This window comes from Oreochromis niloticus, linkage group LG12 (assembly GCF_001858045.2).
Source record: "Oreochromis niloticus isolate F11D_XX linkage group LG12, O_niloticus_UMD_NMBU, whole genome shotgun sequence".
Taxonomy (NCBI): domain Eukaryota; kingdom Metazoa; phylum Chordata; class Actinopteri; order Cichliformes; family Cichlidae; genus Oreochromis; species Oreochromis niloticus.
In genome coordinates this window covers 5,981,578-6,001,543 of record NC_031977.2, presented here as the reverse complement: position 1 = coordinate 6,001,543, position 19,966 = coordinate 5,981,578, and the positions used below count along the sequence as shown (strand labels likewise).

Below are 19,966 nucleotides of genomic sequence, written 5' to 3'. Positions count from 1 at the left end.
TCTCACAGCCCGGTACCAAACGACTCACGGAGCGGTACCGGTTCGTGGCCCAGGGGTTGGGGACTGCTGCTGTAGTGCACTCTTTAACATACTAGCATACAAACTTGGTTGGTTTACAGTAGACACTGTATGTATATACGTCTTGTGCTGGACTACACCATTCTTTAAACTTGAAACACTTTAATTCTCCAGGCGTATTTTTTTGCCGCTGCTAGTATCTGATAATGTAAGGAAAGCCAATTAGATGTGTGACATTTCAATATGTTGAAGTTTTATGCTTGGCCATTTTAAATGACACACACTGCTGTCTATGACAACAGCAGGGATCATGTTCACGTTCGACTTCTATTTTGCATGAGAAAACCCGAGGGCCCAGAGATCATATAACACTGATTTCTGGCCTTGACCATTGCACACAGATATTTCTTCAGATTCTCAGACTCTGTTGATGATATTATGTACTGTAGATGATGAGATAATCAAAGTCTTCACAGCTTTACATTGACAAACATTATTCTGAAATTGTTCCACAGTTGTTTTGCAGACTGGTGAACCTGTGTCCATCTTTACTTCTGAGGAAGTATGAAGTCATGTTTCTGACTTGCTGCCAATTAATCTAATTAGTTGCAAAATATTCCTCCAGCTGATTTTCACACTGCTTATCTTTTCAACCTTTTGTTGCCATCATCCCAACTTTATTTAAAAAAAAAAATATGTTGCTGTCAAATTCAAAACAAATTTTCAAGCAATACAGAGAAATAAAATAAGTGTTTAAACTATTGAATATATTTGACATTTTTACACAGCTTTCCAATTCTCGTTTGTCCTGTCTTCCTTTCCTCCCCCCCAACTAGATGCAGCAGATGGCTGTCAGAGGTTGCTATATAAACAAAACTGAACTGAATTGAAATGAATTCATTACTTTAGTTGACTCAAATGAGAAACACAATACTTGTCCTGGTGATGCAACTGCAAATTGTAGTTATTGCAATTTCCAGTGTGATTTCCAGTTCTTTTTTTATTCAGACATGGCAGACTGAGGCCAATTAGTCAACTGATATAGTTGACATGATTTGTTGAGACAAATATTTAGATATTTAGGCATCCATCCATCCATCCATTCGCTTCCGCTCATTCTTCCGTCCTAACTTTCCTATCCAGTGCAGAATACGGTCACACCTGTTTTCTGTTGCTTGGTTACATATCTGCTGTCAGAGCTGGCGGTCGGTGGTATTATTGTACCATCTTTGAATGGTACAACAGCACCTGCCATTGTACTTTCATAAAAAAAGAATAATACATCCTGTACCTGTCTTGAACCCCATCACCACCACCACAGTCTAAATGTATCCTTGTTAGGGTAACGGGTGATTCTAAATGGTGTGTAGGTGTGAATGTGAGCACCAGGGGCCTTAGCTGGACAAGCATGCTAATTTAATGGAAAACTATTCTTCTTTGAATCTTCTTCCTTTTGAGTAGATGCACTGGACTGTCACTCAACATGGCTGTCCGGTATGTGCATATGAAATCTCAAAGCTATTATTCTGATGGTCTTATCACTCAACCGATGACTCTGTTTAGCTATGTTGGGTTTATTACTAGCCGCTTTGCCACGGTGAAACACTGGAATGTTAACTCGGGTGATGACACGTCTGGTATTTGCCTTTCATTTTCCCTCCCCGCACTGAATGTGACCTTCTGTTATTCGTGCACAGTGTGCATGTTAGATGCTGTATGGTTCACTGTCAACAAGACAATGCGGTGAAAAAAGCGACAGAATTTATTGAATCCAATGTAGTTATGTTGCTTCACAACAGCTTCTCACTTTCAAGTCAGCTGACACTGGAATTTATAACAACAGGCCTTGTGTGCCGAGAATAGACCAGCAATCAGCGGGGAGCATGTGAGCGGTATGTGCGTCTGTACGAAAATCATTGATGGGTGTCAGCAGGTGATCACTCTCTGGTCATGTGTACACGTGTTGTATGCACACACTGAAAACAATATCCATCTTGGAACATATTTAACCAAGGGCTGCTCCATACTGTGTTCAGTATGTGATAGCAGTGAATTGATTCTCAGTGCATAGCAAGTAAAAAAAATGCCAATAACGGTTTACTTACTTTCAGTTTAAAAAAAAAATCACTGAAATACTTCAAATGGATTTAGTCTTTCTTGCTCTGTGTGTTCTTGTCTGATAAGTGATAGCTCTGCAGTGCTGTGGATGTGCGTATCTGAGGCTGTGTGTTTGCTCTGCATCCAGCAAATATGTAAATTGTTGTGAATTTAGCTGTTAAGAACACTGCAGAATATCTGTATACAAATATCCTGCAGTGTGAACTCTTTCACAGCTATAGCAGCAAAAAAACATCTTAAAATTTCATTACAGTTGTTAAAAGTATTTACAGTTTTTCTACTGTGAGAACAGTGTCACCATAGCTTTGCACCTCACTGCATTTTGTTATTACAGCAGTTATATGTAGACATTTGAGTGTTTACTGCTGTAGGAGGTAATGACAGTTTGTCCTTGTGGGCTTTTGATTTCAATTTTATTTATATAGCGACACATCACAACAACAGTTCCCTCAAGGCGCTTTTTATTATAAGGTAATGACCCTACAATAATATAAAAAAAATGAAGAAAACCCCAACAACTTCCCACTATTTGGCAACACAGCCACCGGTGGGAAGGAAAAACTCCCTTTTAACAGGAATAATTAAATGCAGAAAGGTGTATAAACACATAGTGAGTGGAGAAGGTGATTGAAGAAGAAACACTCAATGCATCATGGGAATCCCTCAGCAGCCGAGACCTATTGCAGTGTGACTAATGTGGGTTTTCAGGATCACCTGATCCAAAAGGAAAATTTTGTTTTTATGTCTTTTTGGTTTTTGTGTAGTGTGTGTGTGTGTGTGTGTGTGTGTGTGTGTTTTTGGTTGTTTTTTTGTTTTGTTTCAGACATTATGAAAAGCAGCAAGGTGCATTACTGCACATTAAAGAGCCACAGGTAACAAGCTGCACATCCAAGGACAAAAAGTCTGCAAAGAACTTTAAACCTGATACTAACTTGTGTCCTGTTGTAGCTGGATTACATTTTGGACTGACAGCTTAAACAGTATTTGAAACAAGCTTCCAGTGACACCTCATGCAAAGGAAGTTAAAGTTCACTTCGGCCATTTTAACAATGGAGTCTACCCACATAATGTACCAGATTCAGCCCAAAACAGTGTAGGGAGAAAACGATAATGCTAACATAGAAATATAAGAAAATAAAAGACCATAACAGACAAAGTGAAACTGAAGTGGTTTGCTGGATTATCCCAGGGAACGCCCAGAACTGAAAGCCCAATAAATCTGATTTTAGGGTGAACGATTGCTTGAAAAGATCATTTTATGTTGGTGCCAGCTAAAAAAAACTTTCCAAAAAAGTTTTACACTCTGAAAGCGGCGCCTGGCTTTCAGTTCACCAATGAAGCGTTATGTGTCTGATGGAGGAGGAGCATGTTAAACAGACTACAAATAGTTCTGCAGAACACTCGATTATTTCTTTTCCGGACTGTGTTGAGTAGATTTAACGGTGGGCTCACATCATTTAAGGGTTCATATCGGGCATGTGGGGTTTTAAAATGTTTGCCTTCTCTTGAAACAGCAGCCTCTTTAGCATCTGAAGCGCCTCTGTTTTCTAGAAATGGTGCTGCCAGCTGCTGAAGTCAATGAGTAGCCTGATGATGGGGGAGTCCCACACTGCTGGTGTTTATGCTGATTGCCAGAACTTTTCAGCAACACCTGCAGAGGATCTTTTGAGTGCTTCTTCAATCAGACAGGCGCTTGCTCTGCATGTTGGTCTGCTCATGAAGTCCTGCTCAGGGAGACAGAGCTGGCAAGTTCGGAGTAGATTTTCCTTTGTTGTTTACAGTTCTTATCTCCCCTTGTGGGAGACCCTTTGAACTAAAATCCCACATCTGCCTGTGTTCCAGTGTCTGTTAGAGAACTCCTGTTTAAAACAGGTTGCCTTCACTTTTTTCAAAACCCAAGCTTTGTCTCTTTGGAGAAAACCCCTCTGTTAAAAGGAGAAGTCGCTGTTTTTATAGCAGTGTGTTGGCATCGTGTGACAGCTTCGCTCTAAAATAGACTGTGAGAAGTCACGCAGCCTACGTGATGGAGCATGTGTGAACCTTCTCTCTGCTCTGAGAGATGACTGGGGGGACATGCACAAGCTGTGAAGAATGGAGGCGCTACCGTCGGTTTCAGTTGGCTTTTTGAAACTGGCATGTGCTCATGTTGTTGAAGCTCGCGCCATTGCTTTCTGGCACCTGGCAAATCCTACGAATGCCAGCCGACCATTAGCTCTGAATTGGATAACTAGGTGAAACTACAGTTCTGTGAACAGGGACAATATTTCCCAGCATGACATTCCGGCAAACGCACTGGAAATGTGTTCATTAAAAACTCACATTTACCGGCAGACAAACTCACATATTCCCGCTGTACTTTTCATAAACACACGCAGGCAAAAGCAGCAAAGTGATCACTCAACTTACATTCTCTCCCTGCTGTCCAGAAAAATGCTGCCTGCACTTGAAGTCTATTCCTCCAGGTTGCTACTGGAGTAGAAACTCGACATCTCTGACACTGTTTTGGAGACACTCCAGGATGATGAGCCATTTGAGGTGAGGTCCAGGGAGGAGCTGTGTGGTCTGGCCTCAACCACAGCCCCGCTAGGCCCTGGGCCTCCTATAACTTTCACCTTGGGCTGCTCTACATCGTTCCCAACCTGTAGAATAGTAGACACGGTGGTCTCCATCCTGCTGGCTTTGTAAACACTTGTCTGGGTCTGAAGATAGCGAGTGGACTTGAGTTCGAGGCCGTCATAGGAGCCTTGAGGGACGCAGGGGCAGCAGTAGAATGCTTGTTTAAACCCAGCTCGAAACCTGTGGAGGAAATACACAAATAAATCTGGGCTCCTGTGATTTGGCTGCACGGTGACTCAGAGATTACAGCGTTGCTTCACCCCAAGAGAGCCCTGGGTTCAAACCTGGATAGGGCCCTTTCCCTTATTGACATCTATCATCCCCTAATAAATAAAATCATAATTTAAAAACTGCATTCTTTACTCTGGTTATGTTTGTCTAATATTAAAATTTGTTTAATAATCTGAAACAAGATAATGTGAAAAAAAATAACAAATAAAAACCCTGAAATCTGTTATCTGGCATCAACCACTATATGTGAACTGTGAGATTATGGTGGTTTAAAGGTCAGAGTGCTGAATTAATCAACTGTGCAGTTGATTTCTTCTTGTTAAATTTAAGGTAGAAATTTGATATTTCGTTTTAATGTCTGACCAGGGGTGACAAGTTGGGAAAGTTACGAAAAAACATGACAAATATACAAAACTATCACCAGTTTAGCTCTGCAGAGTTTTTTCATCTTCAGCTAACTGTTTGCAAACGGCCTGGTTTTGTTTGATCTCTGTGTGTGTCCTTGAGTCAGGATGAAGCCAGGAGTACAGTGCCAGGCAGTGGCAGCACAGTAGCATGGTGGTGTTATAACTGAGACACTCAGAGTCAAACTGGTGTTGTAACGATTCAACGTTACCTCTCTGTGAAGCCCCAGAAAAAACTCAGTGGAGCATTTAGCAGCTAAAGAGATATTTCCACACAGGAGTTGGCTAGAGAGTGAACATTAGACCTAAATTGGTCAGATGGACTGAGAAACAGCTCTAAGTAGAAGCTAATGAAGCTCTGTGGATTCTGGTTGTGTAAACAGAACGGTGACACATTACTCATTCCAACTTCATAATGAAATTTGTGTAGCTTGTTGCACAGCCTCCAAGTAAACAAAAAGTCATTTAATGCAGGTTTAAAGGACACAGCTGGTTCATTTCTTCCTCATCTTCTTACAGGTAAACTACAGTACAACAATAACATCCATCCAGTGAAACACATGTGCTCTAGATATTTTAAATGTAAAGCAAACTGTAAATCTAGAGAATATTTGCTTTGAGTTATTAATGTCATCATCTCTGTGGTTCAATCATATGCCAAAGACACTAGAACATCGTGTGTGTACAATCAAAAGATCATCTGTCAATGGCACTTCAGGCATGAAACTAAAAGCACATGTAGAACAGTTTAACACACATGTGCAGTAACAGAAAACGAAATGATTTTTAAAAACAGTGATCACACAGAACGTGCATATAATACTGTTCATTAACACATTTGCAGGTGTTACAAAAAAAGACTAAAAATAAATCGAAACACTGCGTAGAACATTACTGACAAAAGACATGATGGAAGTAAAATTCTGCAATTTAGATGAGGAAAGCCTGACATGAAACATCTCACTTCAGTAGACAAACACAACCAAATGTGAAGCCCAGACAGAGAGAGAAGAATGAAGGGAAAGGCAACATGTCTGTCGCTGAGAGCGAGCGATAAGAAAGAGACTGATGAAAAAAAACACTCACATTGGTTATGCATATGAGCTCAGGGAGACAAAAACCGTCAGTGACTAAACCTATAAACCTCACGTCAGCCCACACATTTTCATTTTTGGGACTTGGGAGGTAAAATACTCAAGTGTGAAATCGCATTTCTCTGAAAGCTCGAAGGCAATTAGCAGGTTACAGCAATGGAGGACAATGGCATCTTCCATTGTCTTTATGAATGATGATTCATTCACAAAGTCGAATATTTTAGATAGAAAAGATAGGATAGTTTATTTCGAACATGTCAATGTAAGTAACATAACAAGAGAGAAGCCAGGAGTACAGTGCCAGGCAGTGTTAACCAGCAAAAACTGCTATAAACTTCAAAATTATTGACAGTCACATTAGCCTAAGTGTGTACCACTATAAAAGAGTGTCTGGTGTTTAAAATTTGCTGTTTTCTGATGAGGTTTATGTTCATATTGCCCATACTAAGTAATTTTGATATAAATCTATTGTAGCCTGAGCTTTTCAAAAATCCAAAGCCTACATTGTCGTGGGGGGCTGATTGTTTTTTTCCCTTATTTTCTCAAACTTTCTGGTTAAGTTGCATGTGGAGTTTTAGCTCCATCCCTTGGAGCTGTGATCCTTCTGTGATGCTTAAAATCCTAAGTTTTCAATCTCAATTGAGCTAGACAACGGCTCAGAGCAGACTAGCAGGGCATTAATGGAGAAAACAAAAGCTGTTTAGAACGCACTGTGTGCTACTCTTGTCAGCCGCATCTCAATCCAAATCAATGACTCTTTGATGTACTTGAATAAGAAAATTGCATCATGAGGTTGCTGTCCACAGGTTTGAAGCAAAAGAAGGATGCTGTCATGTCAGTATTAACCAGAGTCTTTGAGGATTGTCTCATGCAGCTGAGCCTATGACATGAAAAATAGAGACAGTTCTGAACCTCAGTATTTGATATGTGGAACTAATAAGATGGCCTGTGGGTGAAGTAGTTGCATGCATAATGGTTTGGAGGTGCTAACTAACCTGTCATTTAAGCAGCAGTAGATGATGGGGTTGTACATGGTAGAGCTCATGGCCAACCACATGATAGCAAGGTAGACCTGCTGGATGTACGTTTCCTCGAACATTTCGGGGAAGAACTGCTGCAGCAGGAAGTAGACGTGGTAGGGCAGCCAGCAGATGGCAAAAGTACATACCACCACAATCATCATCTTCACCACCTGTTGAATACATGATTACGCAATTATATTTTGTAGATTTCTCCAGTGTGAACATAATTCTCAGTCTTGATTAGACAAAGATTAATGTCAGAGCAATTACAAATTGGCATCGTTAAGGAGCCTTAAGGTCATTATTATTAAAATAAGATTTCAGCAAAAATCATCCATCCATCCATCTAAAAAGGAACCCCAAGTTACTCACGATGAATGCATTATGGGTAACTTGGGGTTCATTATCTTGTTCAATGACACAAAGGATAGAGGAGCCAGAGATCGTTCCATTAACCTCCCAATTGATAGATGTTCTTTGGGCTCATTTAAGGTAGAGCAGAAAAATTTTCTGTGGACAGAAGAATCAAAATTCAATATTCATTTTTGGAAAAATGCCTGTGAGAGGAACCATCTGACGTGGTTTCTATTCAAAAGCCTATATTTCTGATGGTATGAGTGTACATTAGTCCCTATGACATTGAAAGCTTGCACATTTAATATGTTTTATATGCTCTAGTGTGAATTAAATTGAGTTTTTGAGATTAGCAAATCACCGCATTCTGATTTTATCGATATTTTAAACAGCGTAGTAACTTTTGAGAACTTAGAGTTTATAGAGTCATAGATGAATTCAGTATGCTGTCTAACACCCAGAGGAAATCCACACAGACACCCGCATTGAGCCTCCCCATGATCAGCGAGAGCAGTTCCCCAAATAAGAGAGTGAGCCAGTAAAACGTGTCTCAGAAAACCAGTAGTCACAACACTGTCACAGCAGGTATTGTCAGTTTCCGGCTTCATTTGTTATCTCTTAATGATGAGATTACAAGCTGCACTACATTGATTGTTTCCACTGAGAACTCAGCATTCACCTTCTCTCCCATTTTAACAAGACGTTGGCCATCAGAGCCAACAAATGTGTTTGTGCAGAAAAGTCTGAGCTGCTTTGAAATCTTTCTGGGGCAAAATAAAAATATAATAGATCATGAGATACCGTCAGCGCTGCCAAGAGCAGACAGCGCTCACTGACATTTAATTGAAAATAAACAGATGGCAATTTTACACATTAATCACTCTCTATTTTGAAAAAGCTTTTCAATATATATATTTTTTTCATGTTTAATTGTAAGAAGTAGAATAAGTCCAACAATAAAAGTGCTTTAGGGAAATGCTAACTCTAGCATATGCACTGCTAGCATGCTAAACTTTAGCAGCAGTTGGCACTGACCACAAAGAACACCTGAGGGTGTAGTTACTGAGAATGCAATTAGCTCAGCAGCTTTTAGAGAAATGAAAATGATCTCATGGTGGCTGTTAAAGACAGTGGCTCACCAAAGTGACAACAGAAGGAGGCGTGAATGTCTACATCTAACGAGCAAACCAGCTATCCGATATTAATTACAAATGCCACTGACAAGAAACATCAAGCTCATCAACAAATCACAACTCCTTAGGATCACAAATGTCTAGACAATATTTGAATGCAATCCACCAAATACTTACTGTCACACTCTCAGACCTTGAAACAATCTATAAAAGCCACTAAAAATTCATCAAAATGAACATGTTCATCATCGCCACCAGTGCTCCACAGGCACCGAAACTGATAGATAAGGCAGGGAAGACGAGCTAATGGTGAAAAGAGAGGATAAAGAGAGTGCAGTTGGCTAAAATAGCAAAGAGTGGTCTGAAAAAAAAAACAGTCTAAAATAGAAGAAAGGAGTGAGAACTCAGATTCAGGTGTGTGATGCTATGATGATTTTTTTATCACACGAGGAGACATCAGTCACATCCTGCTCAGGGCTGCAGAGCACAAAAATATTCTGATTACATTAGTGTGGAAATCCAGTGGGCAGGTTACCTTGCGTTTGGCAGTCAGCTGCTCCTTGTAGCGGTCAGAAGAGTCCCCAGGGATCTCACCGGCCCAGAGTGTCAGTCCCACCACCAGGTAAGCACAACCCATCAACAGCAGTGGAAAGGAATATATGAGGATGACCACACACACGTAGTACCTACAGACACATATTCCATATTATTACAAAAATTTTCAAATAAAGTCAATAAGTAAATGCATTTTTAAAAGCAGACACATTGGCATGTATTGCATGGTAAATGAACTAGCTCTTTTCTACTCAAGCGTTCAAAGTAAATCTAATGGAAAAACTGCAGAGCAGCAAGGATTGAAGCATGACCCGGCCTAACTGACTCACAGCCACCCCACTCCAGCACAAATTAGCCAAGACAAGGCACAAGATGTGATACCATATGCTAGTGAACTCATATGTTTTATCAATCAGTCAACAATTCAATTAAATTTTATTTATACAGCGCCAAATCACCACAACAGTCGTCTCAAGGCGCTTTATATTGTAGGTTAGACCCTAGAATAATACATAGAGTCAACAGTTGTCAATACTCCAGAAACTTGCACTGTGAAGAAGGATTTGGAGCAAGAACTTCATCTTATGCTGCATAACTAACCTGTTCTGGTACCTGTTGGATCAAAAAGTGAAAGAACTGGATTTTGTAATCTGACTTAGTCCTAGACTCTGGCATGCAGGTGCAGAGTCATGTAAGTGTACCTTTTGGATGCACTTATTCAGACCAATTTTTTGTGCTGTCCTTGCCTAAAGAGTTTGAAGCTGGCAGCTCTGTTCTTGGAATGGGCTCGAAAGCTTTATTTGCATCAACAGACAAAGTAGTGCTCAATTTGTGCATTGTTCCAGAGTGAGGCTTGAAGTGAGCCCATTACTACTGAAAATACTGTTGGTGAGGCAGTATTTTGGGTGAGAATTAAAATAATTTCCCTTTATAAAAACAAAAAAACAAAAAAACAAACAGTTACACACACACAAATACAGATTTCATAGGAAGAAAAAAACCCCAAAGAAACATAATTTCCCTGAGGGTTTTACAGCCTGTGTGTTAGCCCTGCGACAGACTGGCGACCTGTCCAGGGTGTACCCCGCCTCTCGCCCTATGACAGCTGGGATAGGCTCCGGCAGCACGGTGGCACGGTGGTTAGCACTGTTGCCGCACAGCAAGAAGGTCCTGAGTTCAATTCCACCATCAGGCCGGGGTCTTTCTGTGTGGAGTTTGCATGTTCTCCCCGTGTTTGCGTGGGTTCCCTCCGGGTACTCCGGCTTCCTCCCACCGTCCAAAGACATGCAACTTGTGGGGATAGGTTAATTGGATAATCCAAATTGCCACTAGGTGTGAATGTGTGAGTGAATGTGAGTGCGAATGGTTGTCTGTCCCTGTGTGTTAGCCCTGCGACAGACTGGCGACCTGTCCAGGGTGTACCCCGCCTCTCGCCCTATGACAGCTGGGATAGGCTCCAGCGCCCCCCGCGACCCTGAAAAGGATAAGCGGAAGTGAATGGATGGATGGATGGATGGATGGTTTTACAGCCTCCTTGGTGCGAGCCATGGTGAGTTTGTTGAATCTAAAAGAGTATCAGAAATATTTCTGTCCTGTGATTTTCCTGTGTTGTTGTCATCACGCAGCGATCTGGTTGCAGAGCATCAGTTTAGTTGTCCCTAAAGTGACTGTTAGAATAGAATAGAATAGAATAGAATAGAATAAACCTTTATTATCCCACGGATGAGAAATTTTGGTGTTACAGAACTCTTACAGCAAGGGAAAATAAAATATAAAAGGAAGACACAGAAGGTAGTCCTATAAACATAAGCAACCAAAGTTTGTATATCCAGGTATATCCAGGTAACAATGTACAGAATATGTATAGAAAAATTGAAAAGTTTTATGGAGATATGTATAAAATCTACAGAGTTACGTATAAAATGTACAGTAAACAAACAAGCTGGTGAGTAAGACCAAAGGAATGTTAAGCTGCATTATAGAGTCTGACAGCTGCTGGTAAGAATGACCTGCGGCAGCGCTCCTTCCCACACTGTGGGTGTAAAAGTCTGCTGCTGAACGAGCAGCTTAGTGCTCGTACAGTCTCATGCAGGGGGTGGGAGGTGTTGTCCATGATGGATGTTAGCTTAGACAACATCCTCTCCTCCCCAACCTACTCGATGGACTTCAGCGGACAGTCCAGGACAGAGCTGGCCTTCCTGACCAGTTTGCTGAGTTTCCCCCTGTCCCTCTCTGCCATTCCACCACTCCAGCAGACCACAGCATAGAAAATAGCAGACGCCACTACAGTGTCGTAAAATGTCCTTAGGAGTGTCCGGTTCACCCCAAAGGATCTCAGCAGGTGGAGACAACTTAGACCCTTTTTGTAAAGTGCATTTGTGTTTGTGGACCAGTCCAGTTTGTTATTGAGGTGAACACCCAGGTATTTGTACTCCTCCACCGTTAGGAGCATATCATGAAATTAAGGTGCTGGACTATGGATCTTTGAGCTTGAACATCTGATTATTGGTTCTTTGGGCACTTTGCCTCGATAAAAGTTTGGTGTATGTGATGTATCAGAGCAAATGTTAAGTTGCTGAATATCCACTGCACACAATAAGGCATTTCAAATGTTGTTCAGTCCTATTAATGTTCAGCCTTCTCTTGCTGCATATTTTTACAGGTGTTAAAGAAATGCCTTATTTAGAGTTAGACATGGATGGTAGCATAAAACAATCATGAAAACTAAATAAATTATTTATAAGTGGTCTGAGGTCATAGGCATGTCACTGGTGAGTGGAAGTTCCTGCTGTAGTTAATAAAAGGTCTCTGAGTATGTTCCAGTTCCAGTACCCTGGAGCACTGACAAAATGAACACAACAGTGAGTGGAGGAGTGAATCAAATAATCATCAGTGTATCTGCAGGAGGAATTTAGAGATTTATACTTTGATACTTTAGAACGGAATTTCAGATGTGAGAGTAACAGTTAGAAGTCTTTGTCCAATAAACTGAAACCCTTCATGCAGTAATTAGTTATGACAGCTTCAGCATTTAGTGACTAATGATTTGCAAATCTATCACAGACACAGTGTTTGATCATGTTAGCTCACTGTAAACTTTGTGCACTGTGTGTTTTATGGTATGTTAATCTGTGCACCAATGAATTAATGTCCATTAAAATGTGGAAAATTGTGTTATATATATCTGAGAGCCTCTGACTCCAGCATCCACAGGGGGACAGTCTGTTTTCCCCCTGGGCAGAGGAACCTCACAGGACCTTTCCAAGGCAATAAACTACAATTTTGCATAGTATGACCACACACACACACACACACACACACACACACACACACACACACACACACACACACACACACACACACAGAGTGTCACGTAAAAGATATGATTGCTCTAAGTCAGTGTGTCATCTGCAGTGAAAAGTCTAGACAGACAAGTCTGCGTTATGGAGATAACGTATCAGTACATTTCTAAATGACTAATAATACTGTAAGTGGTCCTGTAGGGAAAACATTTCTGAGAATAATACAGATTGGAATCCCAAACAGAGGAAGTTCTTTTCGCTTATAAACAGCATTACACTTTCCAGCCTTGCAACCAATGAGGTTAGTAGTTAGTTAGTATACTGGTGTTCAGACTGTTCTCAGAACTAAGCAACTATCCCAGAGTGTAAGAAATAAACCAAAGACAGAAGAGCAAAATGCTATAGTTCCCTGGCTGCAAGTCAACCCCCAATGATTACCGTGTTAAAATTTGTAACTTTTGACCACAAATAAAAATGTTTACAAGACAGTAAAATAACCAAAAAAGTGACCTGCTCTACCTCCTGAGCCACAGCCACCCCAAAAAACTCAAAAAAAAAATTAAAAAATCAGGAACTCAGAAGGAGAGTACTGAGAAGGAGCAGAAGACTGCAGTTGTGATAGATGTGGCAATCCCAGCAGACAGTGACATTAGGAAGAAGGAACACAAGAAAATATAGCAGTACTAGGGAGTGAAGGAGCAACTGGAGCAGATGTGGAAGACAAAGTCCAAACAACAACATCAGAGGTCTCTGTCTATAACAGTGCAGCCCAAGGAACACCTAAGATGCTGCTCAGTAGCCTCAAACTCCCAGGCTTCTAGCAGAGGACCAGAGGTTGAGGAGTACAGACATAGAGATGCAATCGCCCACTTCATTCGGTACATCTACTTAATTGTTCACATAAAAATCTCATCAGCCAAAATAATGGCTATAACTGTCAAGACAACATGCTGAAGTTCAAACTGAGCATCAGATTGGGGAAGAAAGGTGATTTAAATAACTCTTGACTCTGCATGGTTGTTGGTGCCTGACGAGCTGGTCTGAATATTTCAGAAACTGCTGACCTGCTCTGACTTTTCTACAAAATCATCCCAAAGTTTACAGAGACTAGTCTGAAAAAGAGGAAATAGCTCTCTGGGTGAAAATGCCTTGTTGATGTTAGAGCCTGGAGACGAATGGCCAGATAAGAAGGCAACAGCAGCTGAAACAACTTGTTACTTCCAATTTAGACATACATTTAACAGGAAACAAGATAATGGTTTGCAAGAGTCAGGAGTTGATGTTACAGGTATATCTTTTAATGAAACCCTGACTTCATGCACCACCTGTCTTTCCTTAAATTTTCTTAAATTTATCAAGAAACTGGGACACAGCTGCGTTCAACTTACTCCATGTTGCTCGCTGGCTCACCGTAATTAATGTTTTGACATTTTTCTTCCTCTTGTTTCTACATGAACATGGGGAGGAGTGCAGTAAAATGTAATCACTTATTTAAATAGACTAAGATTTTTTTAAAAAGAAGCTTACATGCTACGAAAGTGAGTGTGTACAGGTGTACAAGGGCAGGTAACACAAACACAACAGCCTTCACTGCATGGCTGAGGAAAATCAATTCAGACAAAGGCAGAGCTGCCTGGATCCATGTAGACTGCTGACCATACTAAGCTTAGCAGAGATTCTTACATAAACCTCTTTGTATATGTGTGTTTGGTTTATTTATGTTTGAGTGTATTCATATGAGTGATACCTTTGCAATTCAGCTCAATTCTATTTTATCTATATAGCGCCAAATCACAGCAACAGTTGCCTCAAGGTACTTTCTAGTGCAAGATACTATCATATTTTGGTGAATATAGATGTAAACACATGAAATATTTCCTTTGTTTAGCATGTCTGGCATCAGTTCTTGATTTTTTGAGTGTAATAGCTTGCTAAATCCCTGAAAGAAGCATGTTAAAGATAATAACCGTTTCTAAATCATCAGGTAACTATCTTTACATATCTGTTCAAACAAGGCAAAATTAAACACTGGTTTACATATAAACCAGCCTCTCTTTAGCTATAATGTCATAAGCATTCACGTCAGTAAGACTTGTCAGTGTCACCCTGGGTAAAGATGTCAAGGTGAGCTTTCTGACGCACAGACGTAGATGGCCTCCCATTGTATTTCAAAACTATCTTTATATGGTGCTTTTTTTATTCAAAGAGCCTTCAGACTTTACATCATTGCCAAAAATGGCACCAGATGCATATGGCATATGCACTCATTCTGAAGCGATCCTTCATACGGTCTCCTCTCTCCAGACAATGAATTATGGTGCAGACCATGTAAAGCAAGCAAGGATCTAAATGTATCACTCACTTGTGCTTCAGATTAGCATATTTGAAGTGGCTTTAAATATAATACTACATCCAGCTTCACAGAAAAAAAGCTTCCTATGCTTAAATTATGGCTCTACATTGTGTAAATAACCAGTGTAATGAAATGTAATGAAATGACTCAGTGAAATAAAATGACTCAAGCAATCCACTAATTTTAATAAATGAGAGTCCACAGAGACATAATTTAGATACCCAAAACTAACAAAGTAGCTACACAAAGTCAAGTTTATCCATTAAAGCTGATTTTACTTTTCTGTTTATTTTTGAACTTCTTAGTTTTCATTTTTTAAATGTTTGGTCTTTTTTCATTATGATGATTTTCCCTTATCATCACATTCAAACCTTCTCATTTCCTGTATGCTTATGATTATGGTCATGATTCTTGTTGAATCACTAGCTATTACTGTTCCAGTGACATTGGCTGGCGACACCCTGTTAACCAACAGCTTTTAGCACAAGGAATATTTCCCGAAACGGTTGCATGTGGTTGCTCAAGACTTCTGGCAGTCAATGTGAAATCGACAGCTAAAGCCTCAGTAATAGGGACCTAGAGCTTGGTCAGCTGAGGATTTTTTTCACTAGAAACTGGAGGTCGCCAGGGGGTTGCTAGCGTGTCTTCAGGCCTACGTGACTAGGTTTTTTTCCTGTTAGCTTCCAAACTGAAGGTAAGAAATAAAGTCATACCATGCTTAAAACTAGCTTAAATAGCTACTACAGACTATGTACAAAAGAAAACACAAGAATATGGAGAATAAAGCTAAAGCATAAGTGCCTTATAACTGAATTCTGTGTAAGCAGAGATGTGCCTGTTAGAAGAGGAAGACCGACTGTGCAGATGGTTTATGGGAATTTACCATTTGGCTTACTTGATCCTTAGCCTCAGTTAAACCTTTTCTTATTATTATTGCTAGGTTAAAGTCTTAGTGGATAATGTTTGGATCTTCAGAGTCAAAAGAGATGGCAAAGCAGTACATTCTCTTGGGGCAGGGCAGCCATGTTATTGTTGTACTGTCTCAGTGTGGAGTGTCCTTTGGTTTCATAGTGAAGAGCCACCCTCAATTTATCACATCCTCTTTCAAAACACTAAAAAACTTTAAGACAGAGTATTGAAGCGAACTACTATGCGAGAACTATTTCTATCATTGAAATTTATGGCCTCCACAATTTGAACACAGTTCATCTTTTACATCTCTGGGAGGAGAAAAGTCTGTCCTACTGGTGTTTGGGAAACATGTCTAAAGGTTACTTTAATTAAACAAGCTTCTTTATATTTGGACATGTTGGGATTGCACAACTGACTTCTTAATACATTTACATTCATTTACATTTATTTTTCTGTTAAACTGGGGCCTAACATGGAAGCTACATTAAGCTGCAAATTTAATTTGAATGATTTTGTCCATTTTATATTAAAGAAGACACAGTGAATACTCAGTAGCTGATATATAGATTCACGAATCCACACGTTGCATGGTTCTGTCATCCTGCACCCCTTTGCTTTGATGAATACACCACAAGATTATAGAAAATCAACTTACAGTTTGATATTTATGTCCAGTGCTCAGAGCAGAAGTAATTGTCTGGTTAATAGTTGTGTAGTTCTAGCAGATGAACCAACTGTGGGTCAGCATTTAAAACCTCCCCGCCTGTTAATATGTTGTGGTATTTTTTCCCATTTTATACCATTTCAGATTTCTTTTCAGTCTGTTAGAGGTTTTTGTATTCATTGCAATGGCTGCGGACAAATCACAAAAGGAAGTCGGTGTCAATATTCCAGAAATAAAATCATTTGTGTGTCTTAAATGCTCATTGTTGGCTGGTGTTCTGCAGCAGACAGGAAGGAAAAATGTGTCTGTGACATAATTTCTTGACACACACACATTCTCTAAATGTGTGAATGCTTGTGCTGGTGCTCACAAACACCAGCTACTATCTATATGTGCTGTTGCTGTTTATATATTGCAGTTATCTGGACATTACGGCAGCAGTAATAGATCAATATTGTGGTTTCTGAGGAGAGTCTTATAGCAGAAAGCTGCCAAGATTGAGCAGCATTACACACATAATGGAAATGTCTGACATACACGTAGTGCATATGCTCCTTTATCGTGTCAGTAAAATATTTAAGAGGCCTGGTTCTCTCTGTGTTGGCAGATTTTGTATTTTGGTTTTTCTTTGTTTTTGTTCCCCCTGATCTTTGGTTGTCTTACTTTCTGTCTTTGTGGTTGAGGAACTGCAAGCAGTGACTCCAGAAGTGTGTATGTATGTAGTAACATGACTCAGAAAAGGTGATTCAGTGCTTCATTTATTATCTCTTGTTAAAGAGGACACACTGAAGCATCTCTTATGAACATGAAGGAGGTAATGCAGTCCCACAATTCATAACATCAATTAATGCTCAACAGTAAATCACAAAAAGTGTTGCAAATCGTCCCACTCTGCTGCTGAGGTTTTGAACCTTCAGCAGCAGGTAACGTTAAACCCACAGGTGTACCTTGAACACTGAAAAATTTGAAAAAGCAGTTGCTCCCTAAACCTAATAATTGGTTCGGCAGGAAGAACAGCAATCAAGTGTTTATGATAACTGTCAGTGAGTCTTTCCTCTGACTGTGACAGAACTATGACCCACTTTTCTTTGCACAGTTCTTTTAATTCAGTCACACTCGTTTTCGAGCAAGAATAAACCGTTTAAAGTTATGCCAAAGCATCTCAATTGAATATAACTCCAGACTTGGCTAGACCACTCCAAAAGATTAATTTTGTTTCATTTTTTTAGCCATTCATGTGTTTTGGTGTACTACATGTACTTGAGCTGTCAGACATTCTCCCTCAGGGTGTTATGGCAGAAAGAAGAACTCTTAATTTCAGCAGGTTATCCTGAAGCAGCAAAGCAGCCCCAGACCATCACAGCACAATGTTTGACTGTTGGTATGATCTTCTTTTTATGAACTGCTATGTTAGTTTTATGCCAGATGTAACGAGACTCAAACCTTCCAAAAAGTTCAACTTTTGTCTCATCAGTCCACCACATATTTTCCCCAAAGTCTTGGGGTTCCTCAAGATGATCGGCAAATGTGAGACAAGCCTTTTTGTTCTTTTTATCTCATGGATACCATTTTAGTCCAGTGAACACTCAGTCTAACTGAGACTGATAATTTCCAAGCATAATTGTGGTTGGTCACAGTTAACTCATAATTTAACAAGACTGGGACTATTTCACAGGGTGAAGTAGGTTTGAATAGCCGCTTTCCTTTAAAAAGTCTTGATGCATGCTCAATCATCCAGGTAAGTAAAAAGGTTCATCCGGTTAATCTGGACGTAGCGTTTTCAGTAGGAGAATCATTTCATCACTCATCCAAGTGACTTCTTCAGTCTCAGCTGACTGCAGGTTTCCCCAACCTTATAAACAGCACATTGCACAATGATACTTGATAATTAGACATCGGGGAAACCAAACACCTCTGGCTAAGCGGATGGCACAACACCGAAGAGCTACCTCGTCAGGCCAGGACTCAGCAGTCTATTTACACCTACAGGCCAGTGGACACTCTTTCAATGACGAGGATGTGCACATCCTGGAGAGGGAGAAACCCTGGTTTGAGCGCAGAGTCAAGGAGGCCATCTACGTGGAAAGACCATTTCTGAATTGAGGAGGGGGCCTAAGGGTACATCTTTCACCATCTTACAATACTGTGATTGCAGCCATTCCCCAACTCTCTGTGAATGGTACTCATGGCTTTTGATCAGTGGTCTTTGATCAATGGTCATGACGATTTGCATATTAATGATCGAGGAACTGACCTCACAGCCCATTGTTCATTCAGTGGGCTGGTTTCAGTCATTATGCAAATATTTATAAGATTGGGGGAAACCTGCAGTCAGTTGAGACTGAAGAAGTCACTTGGATGTGTGATGAAATGTTTCTCCCACTGAAAACGCTACGTCCAGATGAACAGCATCAACCTATTAGGATTTCCTTTAAAACCTTAAATGATCATTTATAAACTGCACTTTGAATTTACTTGGGCTATCTTTGACTAATATTATAATTTTTTGATCTGCATATGAAAAGTTTACAATAATAGCCATAGCTTCCTTTAGAATGATCATTAATCAAGTTCAACTAGTCACAAAAAGCCCAAATATAAGGCAGGAGTTACACTGGATCATCTCGACCTGCAGGTAGAGAAGGAAAGAAGATATGACAAACAAATAATCTAGAAATAAATATGAAATCTTTTTTACTTTGACCTTGTGAGAACTCATGGTCTAAACAAACTTTTTTTTAAAAAGTCTCTTTTTTGACTATTTCATTTATTTTTCAGCTTCTGCAATTCCCTGAATGTCTTTACCTGTGTCTCATTTCCCAATCATCGCTGTAGTCTTTTCCTTCTTTGACAGGTTATCTGTTGTTTCTCTCTTCCCAGTATTTGGTACTTTTGTTGTCATTTGTATTCTCTGTGAAACTTCTTGTAGGTTCTTGCTTTGTACTGTATGTGAGTCTGTGCTTGTATGCCAGTGTTTCCAAATACGATTTCAAATATCAGGTTATTTAAGCTCCTTGTTTGTTGCCGAAGCAGCTCTCCAGTCACTATCATTCATGTATAATCAGTCTCGGCTAGCAGTTTTGTAGCATTAGTCAAAAATTCTACACTTGCTACAAACTCAAATGCCATTAAAATACAGCTTCACTGAGATGAAGGCTGTCTCCACAAATCAGATTAATGAGCACAGTCG

The 19,966-nt window shown here is 40.0% G+C and overlaps 1 protein-coding gene across 3 annotated transcripts in view; it reads right to left on the bottom strand.

The window, feature by feature from the left end:
- The window catches only part of tacr1a (tachykinin receptor 1a), a 51,237-nt gene that overhangs the window by 4,672 nt on the left and 26,599 nt on the right, over nucleotides 1-19,966 (bottom strand). The window contains exons 3-5 of one of the 3 annotated variants that reach the window (XM_005472938.3): nucleotides 9,526-9,676; nucleotides 7,477-7,673; nucleotides 4,543-4,932 (exon numbers count right to left, since the gene is read on the bottom strand). In XM_005472938.3, coding sequence (XP_005472995.1) covers nucleotides 4,587-4,932; nucleotides 7,477-7,673; nucleotides 9,526-9,676 — 694 coding nt within the window. In that variant the 3' untranslated portion in view covers nucleotides 4,543-4,586. Of the gene's footprint in view, nucleotides 1-128; nucleotides 4,933-5,766; nucleotides 7,362-7,476; nucleotides 7,674-9,525; nucleotides 9,677-19,966 lie in introns of those variants that run through there. The other 2 variants (XM_005472937.3, XM_025897074.1) reach the window with 2 other exon arrangements.